The 20,037-nt window shown below is 39.5% G+C and overlaps 1 protein-coding gene across 10 annotated transcripts in view; it reads left to right on the top strand.

Annotated features, from left to right (window-relative positions):
• The window catches only part of ANKS1B (ankyrin repeat and sterile alpha motif domain containing 1B), a 624,779-nt gene that overhangs the window by 575,935 nt on the left and 28,807 nt on the right, over positions 1–20,037 (top strand). For 6 of the 10 annotated variants that reach the window (XM_038756217.1, XM_038756215.1, XM_038756219.1 and 3 more), the window contains 3 exons: positions 1,064–1,138; positions 8,510–8,638; positions 12,075–12,146. In XM_038756217.1, coding sequence (XP_038612145.1) covers positions 1,064–1,138; positions 8,510–8,638; positions 12,075–12,146 — 276 coding nt within the window. Of the gene's footprint in view, positions 1–638; positions 797–1,063; positions 1,139–8,509; positions 8,639–12,074; positions 12,147–20,037 lie in introns of those variants that run through there. The other 4 variants (XM_038756222.1, XM_038756216.1, XM_038756223.1 and 1 more) reach the window with 4 other exon arrangements.

The following is a 20,037-nucleotide window of genomic DNA, read 5'->3' as shown; positions in this document are numbered from 1 at the left end:
AAGAAGAGAAACTGGGAAATAGAATAAAATTTTCAGAGATGGTTAAACTGATATTAGAGTTATTGGTTCATTAACAGCTAGTCTGGAGCTGCCTTTTGGTCAGCCCACAGGAAACTGATCCACTTTGCCAATAACCGGCAAGGTAGTCATTTTCCAGTCTGTCGCCCAGCAAGGCATCTAGAGTGCAGACTCCAAAAGGAAAAGCAACATAAAGGGTCGTGCAGAGATGTGTATCTGAATGGATTCTAGATGTCTGAAAGCAAATCTTAAATTCCCCGTACTCTTTTGTTATTGAACTATACCTTGCCTTTCTTTAATTCAGTTATTGATGTTGTGCTCATTACCAATATCTAGCTAAATCTTGTGGCTCCATTACTCATCTTTATAATGCTTTTGTTATTATCGGGGCAGAATGCTCTGAACAATTATGGTGCTTGGTAAATTTTTAGTTGCTTGGCAACCATGAAACCTGATCTTAGATTTTGTGTGATGTAGCAATGTCTGCCAGGGAACAATGGAGTTGTTCCATTGTTCTGATTGTTTCTGATTTTGACAGAAATTAGTATCTGAAGATGGCCTGAAGAGGCACTTTGTGTTTCTCTACAGTTTGTGATGTGTAACTTGAGTTGGATGCTTTCTACTTGCCATTGGATAGATGCAGAAGGGAGAGTATCTTTGTCAAATGGAATAATTATGAGCAGTTTGGTTATTGCTTATAATCTGTGGCCACTCTTCTGACCTATCACTTTAACAAACTAGAACCAATCACCCAGCTATTCTTGACTATGATCAAATGGTAGGTTATGTTGAATTTTGCTACACCTGGTTATATAATTTTATTATGTTTTGATTAGTTATCTATGCAAAGTGTCCAAATATTTTATTCAGCCCATGCCTCCATATTTATAAGCAAATTGACTTTGAATTTGTAGTTTGTAGCATTTTCAGTGTCATTTTTGAAAACGTGATTCTCTGCAGTTTTGTTTGAGTTCTTGATTCTGCTTTTTGATAGAAATGTGCTTTAATATTTACAAGATGAGATGTAGTTTTCTGTTTATATTAGCAGTCGTCTGTCTGTGAAATTTGGACGAACCAGAATGCTGGATTTCCTTTCTCAGCGATCCATCAGGTTCATAATGTAAGAGATTTCTATGGTTCTGTTGTCTTTTTTTAAAAAATTGCAGTTTATATGTTTTGCTGTAGTGTCATAAATAGTTAAGTTTATATAAAGGGGCTGTGTGCTAGCATTGCAAAACAACTGGATTACTTATCTGTCCATTCATTTTTTGTGGTTTGTGATTACTTGATGTTGAAAAGTTTGTCGGAGTCAAGGGTATCCTTGGGTGTAAAGTCTTCGGTTAAAATGTGTCCTCCGTCGGTTTTGACTACCATTCCGATGTTTGTGTTGGCTTGCTTTTTCAGAGATAAGGTAGAGGGTAAATTGTTAACATATCTGTGCAGTTCCTGCTCTTTCATATTACTTCTTCCTATGTCTGCGTTCCTGTGTCAACGCTTTTGCCTAACTGCCTGAAAGTTATGCTGTTGAGATGTGAACAAGTCTTTGAGTGTGATTTGCATGGTAACCTGCATAAAGCCTTAGTTTTATGCAATTGATTAAAAAGTTGAAGTGGGGTGTGGCATGGATGGGCAGTAACATAGCTGCAATGTGGTTCTCAACTTTTTTTTTTAAGATTTAGCAGATTCCCAGAGTCTCTTTGATTTGCCCCTCCTTTCACTTCAGAATGCTTTCAGTCCTGCCCTACCCCTCTATTTTTAAAATTGAGGAATTCCTTTCTGCTTAAAATCCAAGCTGCTCACTTTCTCAATTCTTATTAATTTTCAAAAGTTTATGCCTGCATCCTTCTGAATGTTTTCCCATTTCATAAATATTTTAGGCACAGGTTACTGTGGGTCAAGGATGTGGTTGCCACCACTCCAGATTTTGACTAGAGTCTCTAGAGAGAAATTAGAGCGCAGATTCTGGTCTCCAGAGAGGATAAGTAAATCCTCTGTTCTAATCTGAAATATCGGGGTTTCTAAATTCATACGTTCAGGCTTCATTCTGGCACATTCTCAGGAAAGGATGAAATTTAGTCTACAGATCAGAGCAGCATACAGGTGCTTTGAAACCCACCTGGCTCCTTTCCCACTCTTTTCCAAGCCCTCCCTTCAATTGGTGCTTTCCCAGGATGAGCTGACCGTTCCAGAGCTCTTTCTGAACTGCAAGAGGTGACATGGTGGCAATCCTAGTCAGGGGCCCATCAGGTTGTCTGAACGTCTTGGTTGAGAATCACTGAACTTGATGAATAAGCTGTCTTGGGAGGCCTTCTCTCCATGTGCTGTGTGGGCATACTGACTTCTGCGCATGAATCCTTCATCGGGGCAGGGTGCTGGCCTCTGGGAACTGTGGTGTCTACACTATTATAAGCTACGATATCACTAGCTTGTATGTACTTTTCCATGAGAGACCAGTTTCTCAGCAGTGGCTGCACAATTCCTCAAAGCTTTCTCAAAATAAATCACTCTTTAGGTCTTCAAAACCAACCATCAGTGTTATTCAGCTCTAAAGGTAATTTCAAAGTATTTCAGTGGTATATATTGAGCGCTTACTGTGTGCAGAGCACTGTAATGGGCACTTGGGATAATACTAAGTACTTGACGGAATACAATATAACAGAGTTGGTAGACACATTCCCAGCCCACAAGGAGCTTATGGTCTAGAGGACAGTTACCCCATTAAGCATTTTAATGTTCCTCTAAAGCAGCACATACACACGATTGTGTATATGTTTATTTACCTGTGTTTATCATATATTCACATTAAATATTTGCACAACTATAATGACACATTCTTGGAAAACTCAGCATTAACCAAAATACTTACAGTCACATTTACATACTTGTAAAGATCATGGTCAGGAAAAATTGAGAGTTAAATAGAAATTGTCAAAAAATTAACTTTAAAACATATAGGATTAAGGTTCTGGTGATTCTTCTAGAAAAAGAAACTATACTGTTTGTTAGTAGCTGGGTCTAAATTTAAAAGTTAGGTAGGAGGGAACAATCTCAAAACAAAATTGAAAATGCTACTGCTGAAACAAAGGTTAATTAAGTTCTAATTACAGAAGAGAATTTTAAGTTTTTGCACCTTTTTATTAAGAAAAAATAATCTGAAATTGGGGTCTGTAATTATTTGCAGATCTCTTGTACTTTTATTTCATTTCAGGGAGATGATTATTGGAATACCCCAAATATTTCCCATTCCAGGTGCCTGGACATTTAGAATATAATTTAATATGTCCAGTCATGATACTATCTGCAGATTTTCCTTCCTTCAGGGCAGACCTACATGAGATTTTTCTGCCCTGGATTTTGGCCCAAGACTCTAGTGCATTAACAGGCCAATAAAGAGCAACTCCCTCATTCTGTGAAATATGCAGGAAAAACCTTTCCTTGGAAACAGTTATTGTTTGTTTTATGGCAATTGTAAAACATTTACTATGGCTCAAACACTGTTCTAAGCCCTGGGGCAGGTTCAAGTCAATTAGGTCGGACATTTAAGTGCTTACTCTCTGCCAGGCACAGTACTCAATGCTGAGGTAACATACAAGCTAATCAGCACTGGGTTAACGAGCTAGTTCCATGAAAACCTGGAATGCTACATTTGAGAGCAAACTTCAGGATTAGTTCATCTCAAATTGAGCCTAACTTTGCCAATATCTAGTGCTTTTATCTTCGACAGTTGGGCATTCCATCACTAATTTGTACATTATCTTTTTTTTTTCATTTTAGACTATTTTAATCTAAATGGTTTTAAGGGAAATTAATTCAGCTTCCATCCATTTATATTGATTTTGAAGGCAACTTGTGAATCACTGGGGATAAAATACCTCCAGAAATTTTAAAAAACATTGGGAGATAAGTACACCCAAGTCTGCCTTTGCTCAGATTCTCATTACTGCTTTGGTTGGAATGGGATGGCAGGTTTAAAATTGCTCTTATGACAACATGAACCTTTCTAAATACAGCACGATGGTCATTTTGAATAATCAGGAAAAAAAAACTATGATTTATAGTCTTTCCCTTACTATGTCCTACTTAATTCTTGTTATTCAGGTTAATATTTTTTCCTTTTATTGTTTCATGACTCCCTCTATTCCTTGCTTTACATGTATTTCCTTGTATTTAGATGCCCATTTCTATAAGGACTGTTTTTTTTTTAAAAAAAAGTATTTTAAGCATAAAGAACTTCTGAGTTTAGTTTAATTGTGCTTATAATAAGCATCTTTCTAGTAGCAGAAAATTTTCCAAAAGAGGGAATTCACTCTAATATATTATAGAATGGAAAATGTTTATGATCCCACATTAGTCTAAGGATACAAAAATGTAATTATGAACTAGAACATTTGTTAAAGAGATATAAGCCTCATTTGCTCACCAGCTATTCCACTATTAGATCGCATTGAGGCTTTTTCGCTCAGGAGATCAAATTTGGGTGGTTTTGTTGACACTACTGAACTGGGGATAAAATGATTTACCCTAAGTTCAATATTACCCAGTGGTAGTCAGTGGTAATTGAGGGCTTACTCTGGGCAGAACACTGTACTGAGCTCTGGAGAGAGATTTCAGTAGAGTTGGTAGGGCATGATCCGTGCCCTCGAGGAGCTAACAATCTACCCAAGGCAGATATGGCATTAAAACATCCACCTGCCCCCAGCTACCGTGGCTGAACCAGATCCCAAACAAGAAAATGATCAAAATCGAGATTTCAGTAATAGCACAAAAGAGAAAAGGTCCCAACAGAAAAAACTAAAGTTAAGGTGTACAAGGCAAGATCTACAATCACTGAGGATTACAACGGTCAGGACCGAGCTAGGGATTTATCAGCAGACGTCGTGACACTTGCTAGGTTTAGGAGTAGAGGCTCGGAGATAGGGTTAGTCTAGAATTAACCTCCAAGTTTTGATACTGACCAAAGTAACCCACCCTAACTTTCTTTTTACCCCAGATGGAGCTTTGGAAGGGAGAAATAAATATACTGAATAATGAGCTCTTCTGGCTGGGTTTCACAAAAGCAAGGCAGGCAAGCCATCACAGCCAACAGGAAGCACCCAGCTGTTCCCTTTACTTTGTCCTCAAGAGGATAAGGCACGGCCCCAGGAGAGGTGGAGCTCTCCCACTTTTGGTGGAGAAGCCAGCCTCCGCCGAGAAAGTTCTGAGTGATTCTGGAGTGGGTGGTCATCCTTCTGCCAGTCCTGTGACCTTGCTCCCTGACTTCTATACAATAGTACTGCCTTCAAGGAGACTTCAAAAGCTGAAGCAACAGTATGACTAAACCACTTTGGGACTGGGTCCTTCTTTCTTCCCTTCAGACTGTGGAATACCAGTTCACTCTCAACTGATAATACTTCCCAAGCGCGTAGTACAGTGCTGTGCACACAGCAAGTGCTCAACAGATATGATTGAATGAATTAATAATAATAGTGGTATTTGTTAAGTGCTTACTATGTGTCAAGCACTGTTCTAAGCGCTGGGATAGATGCAGGGTTATCACATTGTCCCATGTGAGGCTCATAGTCAAAATCCCCATTTTACAGATGAGGTATCTGAGGCACAGAGAAGTTAAGTGGCACCCAGAGTCACACAGCTGACAAGTTGCAGAAGCGGGATTAGAACCTATGTCCTCTGTCTTCCAAGCCCGGGCTCTTTCCACTAAGCCACGCTGCTTCTCTGTTAAATTCTCAATTAAAAGCAGGATTCGGGCCTACTTCTTTGAGGTCAGTAAATGGTTCATATAATCATTGGGCCTTAGTGTACAACAGGTTGATATGCAGGAATCATTGTTTGAAAGGAAGAGGCTTCCAAGTGTTAAGGGTCCAAGAATATCTGGAAGAAAAAAGTTCCTTGCCTCAGCTCTGTCTCCCAAGACCCCATTTTTCTTTTACTCTGTTGAAAATATATTTCTGGAGAAGCACTGAATTTCTGTCTTCAGGAATACAGGTTTATGCATTGTGGGGAATTTTTCATTCTATGGCCCAGCGCTGAAGCTAAGTGCATTTCCCAGGCCCTTGTGCCTGTAGGCATCAAAGGTCTGACTTCCTGGGCCATCCCATTCGATTAAATCCTGGATTGTAGGTAGGTTTATGACTCCTTGGTAAGATTAAAATTGATTGGAGCTGCTAAGAATACTACTACCCTACTCTAATTGAGGTCTAAAGATGTGCCGCAGCCACTGATTTCTCCAGATGACACCTGGATGAACATACTCGAGTGATTTCATATGTAGATATGAATTTGAATGATGGTGCTTGCTATTCCTTGAGGGCTGCTCTACCTGTCTTTATGATATTTACATTTGGAGCGAAGTTTGGCCGCAGGTCTGCTTTAAGAGTATGGACTTCAGCTCTGCTGTTCTATCACAAACGGTGCCCCAACAGAGGAGACAAAAAGCATAGCATTTACACTGCATGATGTCTAAATGCTCCTTGTCATCCGGACTCCATAAACCTTGTTGTGTGTGAATGAATAGGCTCATCTAGCCCAAAAAGCTACTGGTTGAATTTTGCATAGCTCTTCCCCGATTTGATTGCCATTGATAGAGCTGGGTCCTTACTCTGGTGCTTGCTTCGAGTTTCCACTTCAGCGGAGTCAAGCGTTGATATTGGTGCTGGCCTAATTCTCCTTCTGTATCATTTTGTGTAACTAGTATTGTTCCGTTACAGTGTTACCTGTGCAACTAAGTGTATTGTACTTGTTTATTATGTTGTGGTTTAACCAACGTAGTTGGTGTGAACTGGTTCTTTAGAATTCTTAATGCTTATTCTTATCGTCATAAGCTCTAGTCTAAAAATTTGTACTGTGTTTCCAAAACTGTGTTTACCTGTCGAATAGCCTGTGCTTAAAATTTTAGGCAATTTTTAACCAAAATAACTAAATGCCGATTGAAATACAAATTAAGCCAAAATAATTTTCTCAAAAGATGATTTTCTGGGTAGGAATGAGAGAGGAGGAGGAAAGAGAGGAGGGTGGAAGAGGTAATCTTGAAGATTATTGCAGTCAGAGAATAAGTGCTTTAGTGGATTGAAAATTCTTATATAGAAAAAAGTATCCTAAAAGCCAGGATGAGTCATAAATGAGTCAGAAAACAGAGGAGAAATGCCAGATGAAATATTTATAGGGAAACAGGTGAAAAGTAGCAGGATAACAAAATAAGCATGTTCATTGGAAATTTAAAATGATAAGGATATAGAGATGATAGAATATACTAATGAAAAATGAAAGGGCAAACAAGCACAATGTGATCAGAAGTTAGACATTGGACATAAAGTTTATAAGGAACTGAAAAATAGTAATAAAAAATAAATCCATTATGGACAGAAACTTGAATGCTGTGTTTTATTGTTTATAAGTATCTTTTGGAATATGCAAGATCCAAAAATTAGACCAATATGCTATAAATCTGTAGGTCCAGGTTGGAAGAAGTTGACTGTTCATTGGGTCTGGCCCAAAGTATCTAATTTTAATTATATCTCTATGAGATAGAGGAAATACAAATAAAAATGATCTAAATCACCATCTGAGAAATGTATAGACATACACTGAGGGAAAAAAGAGGAAATTCAGACCCAGGCATTTGACTCAGATTCAGTCACTTTAGCAAGACAAATCAGTGTTAAACATATGAAAGGCAATACAGCGTATATATGAGCATTTATAAATATATTCCTAAAGACTGATATAAATGAATTTATATCCTCATATGTTTACTTCTGCATATGTGGTCTGTTTTACTTTTTAACTTGTAATTTTCATGCTAACTTTCCAAAAGAAGATTCCATTGTAAGTCCTCATTAATAATAGTACTGTTATATTATTAAGATTTGAGAAACCAACTGTTAGATCAAAATTCACTTCAAGAATTTTGGGTAAACATTATTAGCATGTCTTCTCTAAAGAAATGAAAGTATTTAAACAGTATTTAGCACTTGCTTTTGACTATTTTTTGGATGTTTGGTGATCTTAATGGTCAGTATTTAAATTAGGCAAATATTGTTGAAGGCTATGAGTGCAGTTTAATAAGTCTTGTTAATTAGATTCTTGTTCAATTTTTATTCAATTTGAATTTCAAAGAGAAGTTTCCTATGTAATGGAAAAGTTCTTCCCTATTGGTGAAATTTATAGGTTTACAGATTTTTTCATGACACAGTAAACTTATTGTAGTTTAAGCATAAAACTTATTGTAGTTTAAGCATAACTTGTACATTTTTAAAAAAAATTCAGGGATTGAAATTTTTATTCTACAATTAGGATTCACATTTCAGTCTACTAAGTAAAAAATTGAAATATGTTACAAATAATATATGTAGGTATATATTTGTGTGTGTGTATATATCTAGGCCCTCTCTCAAATGAAAAATATACACATTCCTAGGCATACTCATAAAATAGATTCAGATACTAAAATCTTGTCTGCTTCTTATACTACTTTGAGATTAAATGTGATTTTTAGACAGGAGACTGGGGAGAGCCTTCGATTACCTTGCGACCACCCAACGAAGCCACAGCCTCAACTCCTGTCCAGTACTGGCAGCATCACCCAGAGAAACTCATCTTCCAGTCGTGTGATTATAAGGCATTTGTAAGTCACGGTAAATTCAGCATTTAGGTACAAATGGGGTGGAGTGCACATTGCATGTTATTCAGAGAATGTGTTCATTTCTTTCATTTAGAGGCATCTATCCCAATAATTCTTTTCTCTGGAATGTATTTCAAGTGCAGTTTTTTAAAAGCATTTATTCAGAGCCTAGAATTGCCAAGAGCAAACATCTGAAATACTTAGTCATTTAAATCCACTATAAGTTTTGGTTCCTCGTTTCACATCTTAAAAGAAATAGGTTTATCATCTTCCTAAAGTGAAAACATGAGCAAAATTATTATCTGCAAAGTGGTGTTTATGGATCCTCCCATCAGGAAACACAGATGATCCTCAGTCCTAAGGCTTCTGGACCAAGACTTGTGCGTAAGAATTATTTACAGTGGCACTGGTTTACCTAATGCCATTTAGGTACAAGTTGCCAACTTGTACTTCCCAAGTGCTTAGTACAGTGCTCTGCACATAGTAAGCACTCAATAAATACGATTGATTGATTGATTGATTTACACTCTATGTTCTCCTTGCTGGGGCCCGGAGTACATTGAGCCAGTAGAGGAGCAGGAGGGCAGCACATTCCAAAGTGGCAGACAGCATGTCCTACTGAAAAGAGCATAGTATTGGGAGTCAGGAGTCCTAGGCTTTGTTCCCGCTCCAGCACTTGCCTGCTGTGCTTCCTAGGGCAAGTCACTTTACGTCTCTTGGGCCTCCTTTTGTCATCTGTAAAATGGGTATTTTACCTACTCTTAAACTATGAGCTCCATGTGGGCCAGGTATGTACCTCAGTGCTTGGGATAGAGTGCTTAGTAAATATTATTAGTAGCATTATTGTTGTTATTGTGAGAGCACTTAAATCTTCACCTACTTTAGCCAAGCTTTGGACAGAGTGGGACTAGAACTCAGGACTTCTGATTCCTAGAAAAGTGCTCTTTCTGCTGGACCAATAGCAGGTCAAACTGCTACAGTATCTCCTGGTGATCTTTAAGAAAAAGCAACTGCTATGACCAGTCCAATACTTCTGCTGTGGCAGTATTTTGGTTGTTATTTTGAAGGAGAAGGAATTCACTTTTGCCTAACTGAAGTTAAGAATAAGATGCAGAGGTAAACTTTCACGGGATCATGTAAGCAGTGATCTGGTTTCTAGGGGAGTTGCAAATGACTCTCTACAGCGTGTTGGAATGGCTCCCTCAAAGAGGGTTGTTTCAATTAAGGTAGCTTCCAAATTGGCTGAAAACGCAGATATAGCTAGTTTAGCTTTAGCGTAACTAATGATATGAAGTCATTCTATTAGTGTTATTTTCTAAGCCCTATGTGAGACGGGGGACTGTGTCTGACCTGATGATTTTTTATCTATCCCAGCGCTTAGAACAGTGCTTGACACATTGTAAGCGTTTAAAAGAATACCTTAATAACAGTCATCATAACAAAATGTGTGCACTCTGCAGACTAATGTGATGACTGATCCCATTCTAAAGTGTCACCATTATCTTTTTATGTTTGATGTAATTGAGTGGCAGCCAGCTTGGGAAATGGTATCGGCTCAACATAATGATGGTATTTGTTAAGCGCTTACTGTGTGTCCAGCGCTGTTCTAACACTGTGGTATATTAAAGCTAATCAGGTTGGACACAGTTCCTGTCCCACATGGGGCTCACAGTCTTAATCCCCATTTTGCAGATGAGGTAACTGAGGGACAGAGCAGTTAAGTGAATTGCCCGAGGTTCACACAGCAGGCATGTGGTGGAGCCGGGATTAGAACCCAGGTCCTCCTGAGTCCCAGGCCCATGCTCTACCACTAGGCTACCTGCTACTTCTCTACCCTCATCATCCTCTAGCAGTGCACAACTAAATTTTGTCAGGTGGCACCAAAAGGATCATCCTTAGAGCCGACTAACCAGCATGCCCTGAAGCCAAAGACCAGTGGCTTCATAGATGGGCTTAGTCGAAGTCCTGACATATTTATTCATTCATTTATTCAGTCGTATTTATTGAGCACTTACTGTGTACAGAGCACTGTACTAAGCGCTTGGAAAGTAATTCGGCAACACACACAAAAATTTATATATTAGCTCTATATACCTTCAATTGATATCCTTGCCAAGCGAGCAGGAACTTTGTCTTTGTTGTCCCTGCAATGGGATGAACTCAGTGGAGAAGAGATCTGGGACTTTCTGTAGCTTGCCTGCAAATTTAATTCTTGGGGATTTTCCCTGCAAAGACATCACCCTAAAGGGAATCTCCAAGAATAAAATGATCCCATGGGCAAAATCTCCAAACTTTAAATTAGGAAACTAACTCTTGGAAATCCTAGCCCTACTTCCTGAGTCGGCCTTTTGCCCAGGGGTATTATAGTCCAGATGTCCTCTCTCCTCGTGGGGACCTGAAATAATAATAATAATGACATTTATTAAGCGCTTACTATGTGCAAAGCACTGTTCTAAGCACTGGGGAGGTTACAAGGTGATCAGGTTGTCCCACAGGGGGCTCACAGTCTTAATCCCCATTGTACAGGTGAGGTAACTGAGGCACAGAGAAGTTAAGTGACTTGCCCAAAGTCACACAGCTGACAGTTGGCAGAGCCGGGATTTGAAGCCATGACCTCTGACTCCAAAGCCCGTTCTCTTTGTACTGAGCCATGCTGCTTCTCCATGAATCTAGAGGCATCCAGTGCTGGACATCCGAAACCTGCAGTAGTTGGTATTTCCTGGAACAAAACTTTTCCTCTATTTGCTGTAGTTTGAAGATGTGAAGGATTGTGCTCATCCAGAAACCCTAGTGTTAACTCCCTCACCTGTTTTGTTGTCTTGCTTTCTCTGTCCCGAAACATTGGCATTCTCCCTTAGACCTCATTCAAGTCTGTGTAGTGGCATGCAGCTGTGAATGAAAAGGGTTCAAACAGCATATACATGCCAGGAAATGGCATAATATAATTACTTATGCACACAAATAAGCATAAATGGGGTGCACATTGCTTAACTTTCCAGCTGCCTTGGCAACCCTGCAATCATATAGATAGTACCATGATTTACTTATTTTTGCAGACATTGCTGCCTCAAAAAAAAAAAAAAAACGTTTTAAAATACTCCATCTTGCTTGTAAGAAGTGATTTGCAAGATGGCACCGCTTAGCCAGCGGTTCTGTTTTAAAGAAGAAATAATGGTAACCAGAGGCTTCATAGGCAGCCCTCATGCACTCTCCTTCTGTATAAACTTATTAGCACATATCCTGCCTTTTAAAACATGAAGTGACAACCTTTAGCTACATATACTAATATCTTTTCACACTCTGCGAAAGAAAGGAAAAGTTCACAAAAGCATTATTAGCAAAGCAGTAGAGTCATTTTTCTAACTTCCACATATTTTTTTTTCATCAGCACGGGTGAATTTCTGCTTGCTCTGAAAATTGAATTCATTCTTTATTTTAGTATTTAGGTTCTATGCTGATAAAAGAACTCAGGGGGACAGAATCAACGCAGGATGCTTGTGCAAAAATGAGGGTAAGTTAGCAGCTCAATTTTATTTTGTACAACTAAATTTCTAAGTGCAAGGGTATAGCTCTAAATTGCTATTTTCAAATTAATTTCTTTCATCATATCTTTCAGATTGCATTGGCATTACAAAAAAGTTTCTTCTTCCACTCTAGTTTCATAGCATTTTGGGATTATTTTCTTTTACACATTGATGCCTTATTAGTTATGCTCTTGATTTTAACATTTTTAAACATGATTTGTATACTTTACATTTGCAAATTAATAAGTAATGGCACTTTGTTAATAGTGTGGTTTTTTGAGCTTCTGGTTGACAGTCTTGCATATGTTTACAGGAAGTCAAATTTATTGAAACTGTACTTATATATACTTTAGAACCATGTTATAAAAGTCTGTTATTTCCTAACAGGTGTTCAAATTAAGAACTTTTGAAAAATTAAAAAGGAAAGATTTTGGAAGATGTTGACAAATTGATTGGCACAAAACTTTGCTAAATTTATGTTCATAGTCTTCAAAGCCTATCCCTGCCAGTTAGTGAGGCAGTATGTAATCCATTTGTCGTTGCTGTGCCCATTTGGAAAATGGACCTTGTCCAATCTAATCGCTGCACTAAGCAGCTAGTAGAGTAGTCTGCATTCAGGAGACTCTCAGTAAATGACGATGAAAATAATAAAATTAAGACCCATACTGATCATTGCCTTAAAGAGATGGAAATTGACTTTCCTAGCATGCTTATAGAGGGTTTGAAGCTCTCTGAAACTGAGAAGACCAAATACTTCAAATAACGCATAGTCCATTTAATCAAGCATAATTTCGTAGCCTATTTTAGATTAAGACACGCAGCCCAGGATTGTATTTCTGGCTGTTATGGTTTGTCATGAATTTTGCATTAGCCAATTTTGTTGAGCTGTATTTACTAGCTTACAGCAACCTGTAACAAATCAAACACTGTCCACTGCAAATAGAACTGGGTAGCGAAGTGTGATTCTGATGACTGTTTTCTTCTTTGTGAAACTTTACAGCTTTTCCTGAAAAATTTCTAATCACAGATAGGAGGTATAAGGCGGGGATGTCTGAGTAACCTCTTTAATGGTTGACCTCCTCCAGGGGCCAATCTTTTTTTTTTCCCCCTTAATCAAACATTGGCATTTAGTGAGCTCTTTGAGCAGAGCACTGTACTGAGCAAATTTGAAGAATACCTTAATTGTCTAGGAAAAAATGCGGTGATGAGGCAACAGTCACAAGCCGACTCTGAACCTCAGTATTAGGCCCCTTTCTTCAATTTTCAGTTCCGTTATTAACTAGGTGTCTCGGAACCATGATGGTTTATGTCTGGCCAGTTCTATTTTATTCCATTTGTCATGATTTGAATCTAAATAATCAGTAGTTCAAACTCAGTGATATATGAGGTAGAGTAGGGTAAAGCAGAAGATTGACAGATTAACCCATTAAGGTCTCAGTCCCACTAGAGGCAGATTTTTTTTTTCATTTCTGTTGTTACTTTGAAAACTGGGAGAAGCAGTCTATTTAAAGCCCATCTGATATGTTCTGCATTTTGTGGTTTTCTTTCCTCATTTGTAGTGCAAAGGTTTAAAAGAAAACTGGAACTTGACTGCTTTTTAGAATATCACCAACTTAGTTCCTCTCCTAATCTCTGAAGATGATCTAAATATCTGTAGCTCTAGTTGTGATGTCTTAAGTTAATAAGATGGTAATTCCTTGTTCTTTACAGGGATAGTCTTATAATATCTTTGTTGAATTGGCAAAGATTACTTCCACTTTACATTTGGGAAATTTGAAGATTTAAGCTTTGCCTTAAGTGGTAAACACCAAATTTAGAAGTTCCAAGCTTTTCTTCTAGCTACAGATCTCAATGTAATTCTTCTTCCGTGACCCTGAATCATTTACAGTATTCTCACTCTGCTGAAGTACCCAAGTTTTTTTTGTTGTTATTTAGATGGATGATCAGTTTGGAAATTTGGAGTGGTTAAAATAAGTAAGTTGGAGTTGTCAGTGCTTTTTGAGCTCTTCAAAACGGGACTTGACATACAAAGTTTTAGTGAGACTTGTTACATGCCAGAGCTAATGCAAAGGTCCACTTTCTCACAGTACTTTGTCACTTTAAAAAAGTGAACACTTTTCTTCATCTTCAGGATATTTAGCTTTGATCCTGGGGGCTTACTATATGCAGACTGTGAGCCCGTTGTAGACTGTGAGCCCGTTGTTGGGTAGGGACCGTCTCTATATGTTGCCGACTTGTACTTCCAAGCGCTTAGTACAGTGCTCTGCACACAGTAAGCGCTCAATAAATATGAATGAATGAATGAATGTAGGTGATATAAGTATAAAATTAAATATATGTGAAACATGTTTTCTGTGTATAATGGTTTCTATTGCTCATTCACAATGATGAATATTTAATTTGGGACTCTACTGTCCCAAGATAAACTCCTCTTACCTCCATCAGTAGGTCCTATGGTAGGCAGAGGAATGTCACTTCTTGATTTGATTGAAATTTGGATCTCCTTTTTAGAGAATTTTCCAGAGAAGTAGGCCCCATTAATCAATTAATCAGTAGTATTTATTGAGTGCCTACTGAACATTGCACCAAGTGCTGAGAAGAATATAGTAAAATGAGAAGACATGATCCCTGCCCTCAAGATGTTTGTAATCTAGCAAGAGAGAAGCAGTGTGGCCTAATGGGTAGAGCATGGGTGTCAGAAGGATCTAAGTTTTAATTCTGTTTTTTTGCTGTGTGATCTTACATAAATCACTTAGCTACTCTGTGCTCTGGTTACTTCATCTGTAAAAGTGGGGATTAAGACTGTGAGCCCCACATGCCCCACATGAGACGTGGACTGTGTCCAAGCTGTTTAACTTGAATCTACCTTAATGCATTGCCTGTCATAGTAAGAACTTAATAAGTACCATAAAAAAGAGAGACAGACACAAAATAATGTACAGCTAAGAGGAAGACAAATATGTGAAGACGGACATGTGGATGAGTGTGTAAATAGTGAAATATAATAATGATAATGTTGGTATTTGTTAAGCGCCCACTATGTGCCACGCTCTGGGGGAAAATACAAGGTAATCAAGGTCACAGTCTTCATCCCCATTTTACAGATGGGGTAAATGAGGCACAAGTTAAGTGACTTGCCCAAAGTCATACAGCTGACAAGTGGCGGAGCCGGGATTAGAACCCACAACCTCTGACTCCCAAGCCCGTGCTCTTTCCACTGAGCCGTGCTGCTTCTCTTATTTCATCATATGATGTCATAATTATTGTTATGGTATTTATTAAGCACTTACCAGATACCAAATACAGGGTTAAGCACTGGGGAAAGATACAAGATAATCAGATCAGATACATTCCCTGCCTCACCTGAAAAAAAGGAGGGACAACAGCTCTGTTCTTCCCATTTTACAGTTAAGGAAACCGAAGCACAGGGAGGTCAAGTGGCTTGCTCCCAGTCACCCAGCACAGAAAGTTAGACCAGAATCCAGGTCTTCTGATTCCCAGCCCTGTGGTCTTTCCACAAGGTCATGCATCTGTTTTAATATGTACACAAGTGCGTGGGTGAAAGCAGTACTGTGGAAACAGATGTGGTAGTTGAAAGCCATGTTTCCACTTTGGGTAAAACCATGGTGTGGATATTTTCAACCCAGAGTCCGGATAATTTTTCTAATTCTAAACTAAGAGCTGCTTGTAATAGTGTCCCTTAACATTGGGAGTTAAAGTTGAGAGGTGTTGAATGAAGTCCCTGAGACCCAGGTAATGCTCTGCTTTTTAGGATTAAGGGAATTATGCTTTTGCCAAGGGATACCTTCTGCTTGCATGTTTCTATATAAAGAGGGTCCGTGTGTCAGACTGGGGAAAATCCTGGTAGGTTCTCCTAACCAGAGCAGTGGTTAATGCCACCTCATTGAGAGAATATTTTGAGTTGTGTAAGTTAATAGCAATTCTTCTCTCCAATATCTGTACTACAGTTATTTTAATCTTGGCTAGACCAATAGAAAAACTGAATTTAGGGTCCGTTTAAATAGCTAATCCTAATTCAGCGGACTGGTGATTAATGCCTTGTTTTCATATGGCTAAGCTCCGTATTTTATTCATGGAATAAATTCCACATCTACTTACATTCCCTCAGAAGCAGTGGAAGAATTAAGTAATGTTCTTTAATACTTTGAAGATAAAGAGCTACCACTGTTTTGTAAAATAAAGGTCAGTCTATTAAAATATCACTCAGTTGTTTAGTCAGTTCTCCCCCCAATAGCCTGTGTTTTCAGTATGCAATTTGGATAGAACACTGTTGGGAAATTAGGCAATGTGCATTCTCAATAGAAACAGTGGGATATCAGAAATAAGGGTTGCAAACGTGCACTGTCGATCAAGGCATGTGTATTGTCAGTCAACCAAGAGTGTTTCTGAACACTTGTCCGAGCTTACAAACAGGCGGGGAAGATGGACATTAAAATAAAAATTACGGGTAGGGGGAGTCAAGATTGTTAAAAGATCTATACGTAACAACTAAATGATGAGAAGCGAGGGAGCGAAGCTGCGTAATGAATGCTGAAGTGTCAGTAGAGTGAGGAATAGGGTGGGGAGGTGAGAGATTAACTCAAGGAGGCTTCCTGGAGGAGATGTGATTTCAGAAAAGCCTTGAAGAGGAGAGAAGTGTCCTGCCAAATGCGTGGGGAAGGAAGTTAGTCAATTCGTATTTATTGATTGCCTACTGTGTGCAGAGCACGTTAATAAGCTCTTGGGATAGTACAATATAACAGACACAATATAACAGACACATTCCCTCCCCACAATGAGCTTTCAATTTACAGGGGGCGACAGTCATTAATACAAATAAATAAATTACAGATATGGACATAAGTGCTGTGGGGCTGGAAGGGGAGATGAATAAAGGGAGCAAGTCAGGTTGACCCAGAAGGGAGTGGGAGAAGAGGAAAGGAGGACTTAGGGAAGGCCTCTTGGAGGAGATGTGCCTTCAGTAAACTCTAAACTAAACTCTTCATCCTTGCCTTCATCGCCACTCCTCATTATAAATGGGGGTGGCTGGTTCTTGGCCTTAGGCAGCAGGAGTATGTGAACAACAGGTTGGTGGAGAAAGAGAAGAGCAAGGTACAGTGAATAGGTTGGCTTGAGAGGAGCAAAGTGTATGAGCTGAAATGTGATGGGAGAGTAGTGAGGTTAAGTAACAGGGAGAATGCTGACTGACTACATAAAAGCCAAAGGTCAGGAGATTCCGTTGCACAAAGTTCTTCAATTATCTAATCCTTACTTTATAGGAGAACAGACTCTGTTTCATTACAGGATACATAGTAAGCATGCAGAAGGATCAGTAGTAAATGCTGCATTTGATAGAATATAGACTGAGAGTACAGGTTATGGCTAATACTTCAGATACAGTATATTTCAATCAATTGTATTAATTTAGGTTTAGTGTGTGGAGAGCTCTGAACTAAGTGTTAGAGTAAATACAATGCAGTAGAGTACTTAGACACGATGCTGCCCACGAGAGAGGAGCTTACAGAAGACATCAGTGTACCGTGCTATATATGTTGTTTGGCTGGTTCTGGGATTAAATACAGGTAACTTCATTCCACCAGAGAATTGTAACACGTATTGGGACTGGATGGAACCAATACAGGATCCATATCATTCCCCATGTTCTAAGCAGGACCAAACCTGAATCACTGTGGGCAGATTGGAATGGATCCTTAATCTGAAGAGCTCCAAAGGAGATCCCACTGCCTGCCTGAGGAGACTAATCCCATCACTCTGGAACAAACCCTCATCAAACCCAGCTAAATTACTGGATTGCCTCTAGGCTCTCCTCTCTTCATTAGAAGAGAGGAGATTAGAGGAAGCATCCAGGCCACCTCTGTGTTCTGTGTTTGGCTGAAAGTGTAGCAGGGGAGAGGCTGTTGGAGGGGATTTGGAGGAGTTTAGATGGCAATTGGCTGCTGGGGTCGGGCAGGGGAAAATCCCAGCCCTTGCTCCCCTTTGCAGTTCACCAAGCTCTCAACACCTAAGCACTTGGCTACTCCCTCAGAAGGCACTTACATACGTAACTTTACACTTCATTTCTTCCCCTAATATATTTTAAGGGTTCGTCTCCCCCGCTAAGATGGCAAGTACCTTTAAGGCAGGGAACGTGTCTGTTGTATTCCCCCGAGAGCTAAGTACAGTGCTCTTCACAGAGTAAGGGATCAGTAATTATTGATTGATTACCTAGAACAAGTACAGTGTTTCCTTCTTTCTCCATGAGTGTCCCCTTGGGTAGAAACTTAAATATGAACCCACACAGGTGACCAGACTCCAAAGATGACAGGTTCCAGACTGACAGGAGACCCTATGGTTTAAGGGCTCCAGCGATTCAGATCTAAACTGCTGGATTAGTCCCGAGCACGGATCCAGCTGACTCTGCCAGCCAGCTACAAGGACTAGGCCTCTGCCACATCTGTCAGTGTGTTTACCTGCTGCTGCTATGCTCCACAGTGAGTCTAAACCACCCCACAATCTTGAATGGTTGGTTGAGTTGCTACATTGCCTGTTTGTGTGGTTTCAGCAAAGGTAGTGACATTTCCTGGGAAAGCTGGCAACCCTTACACTGACTTCATCAGTTGCCAGCTGTACTGGAACAATCAAGACTGGGTAAGAATTTTAATTTGTGTGTGTGTGTGTGTGTGTGTGTGTGTGTGTGTGTGTGTGTGTGTGTTACTGAATGCCTGAGCAAGTGAGTGGAACATATGTTGTTACGAGAGAAGAATTGGTAGGAAGACCCGGAATGAAAGAAATGGTCAAGGGAGAAAGAAGCAGGAGGAAAAGTGAGGGAGAAAGTGTGTGTGTGTGAGAAGCAGGGTGGCCTGGTGGATAGAGCACAGGCCTAGGAGTCAGAGGACTTGGTTTCTGATACCGGCTCTGCCACTTGTCGTTTGTGTGACCTTGAGCAAGTCACTTCAGTTCTCTGTGCCTCAGTTACCTTGTCTGCAAAATGGGGATTAATACTGTGAACCCCATGTGGGACAAGGACTGTGTCTAAGTTGATTAGCTTGTATCTACCCCAGCCCAGAGCATAGTGCCGGACACATAGTAAGCACTTAACAAATAAACAGTAAAAAAAGCAACCCCAAAACAGGATCACCCAAATCCTTCAGGCAGTAGTAATCTATAGTGTGCCATCTGTGGTCGCATCATTTTTGCCCCTCCCCAAAGTTCAACTTTACCTTCCTTCTTTGGAAGTGTGGCCAGATAGGTGCTTCCTGGGTTCTTTTAAAAAATTGAGTTGCTGCAGCTCGCTCCATTCTAACAATGGCTGTGTCCAATCATAAGTCAATCAATCATACTTACTGAGCATTTACTGTGTGCAGAGCGCTGTACTAAGTGCTTGGGAGAGTAAAATCTCCAGGATGCAGTTGGGGGCAAGCGCAATCTCTTTCCCCAACAAGTGACGATCTGTGGGACCAAAGGAGGATACTGTCCCCTGGAGGTGTTCAGTCCACTCAGAGATTCTCTGATTGAGAGTTGAGGGGCTGAGGAGGACGGGAAACCTGCTCTAAAAATGATATGCGCCAGTGCAGCTTGTCAGTTATTGGAGTTGCATTGAAAATCACCACGTCCAGACTGAATTGAACTGTGAATTTTTACTGCCTAATTGCATGGCAAAGATGGGTCTTTCTAGGTAAGATAAACATAATGAGATAAAGGCCGAAGTTACGATTTAAGAACAGTGGAAAACTATAAACTTGTATTTGGTCTTCTGCAAAATTCAGGCCGTCAGATTATAGAAAGCATCTTTGTGGCCTGGGTTAATTCAACTTAATGAAATGTTAAAGTGCTTTTTAATAACTGCAAGACACCAGAAGACTTTCGGTTACTAGGCTG

The sequence above is a fragment of the Tachyglossus aculeatus genome, chromosome 14 (genome assembly GCF_015852505.1).
Source record: "Tachyglossus aculeatus isolate mTacAcu1 chromosome 14, mTacAcu1.pri, whole genome shotgun sequence".
Taxonomy (NCBI): Eukaryota; Metazoa; Chordata; class Mammalia; order Monotremata; family Tachyglossidae; genus Tachyglossus; species Tachyglossus aculeatus.
This window is presented reverse-complemented; position numbering and strand designations above follow the sequence as displayed.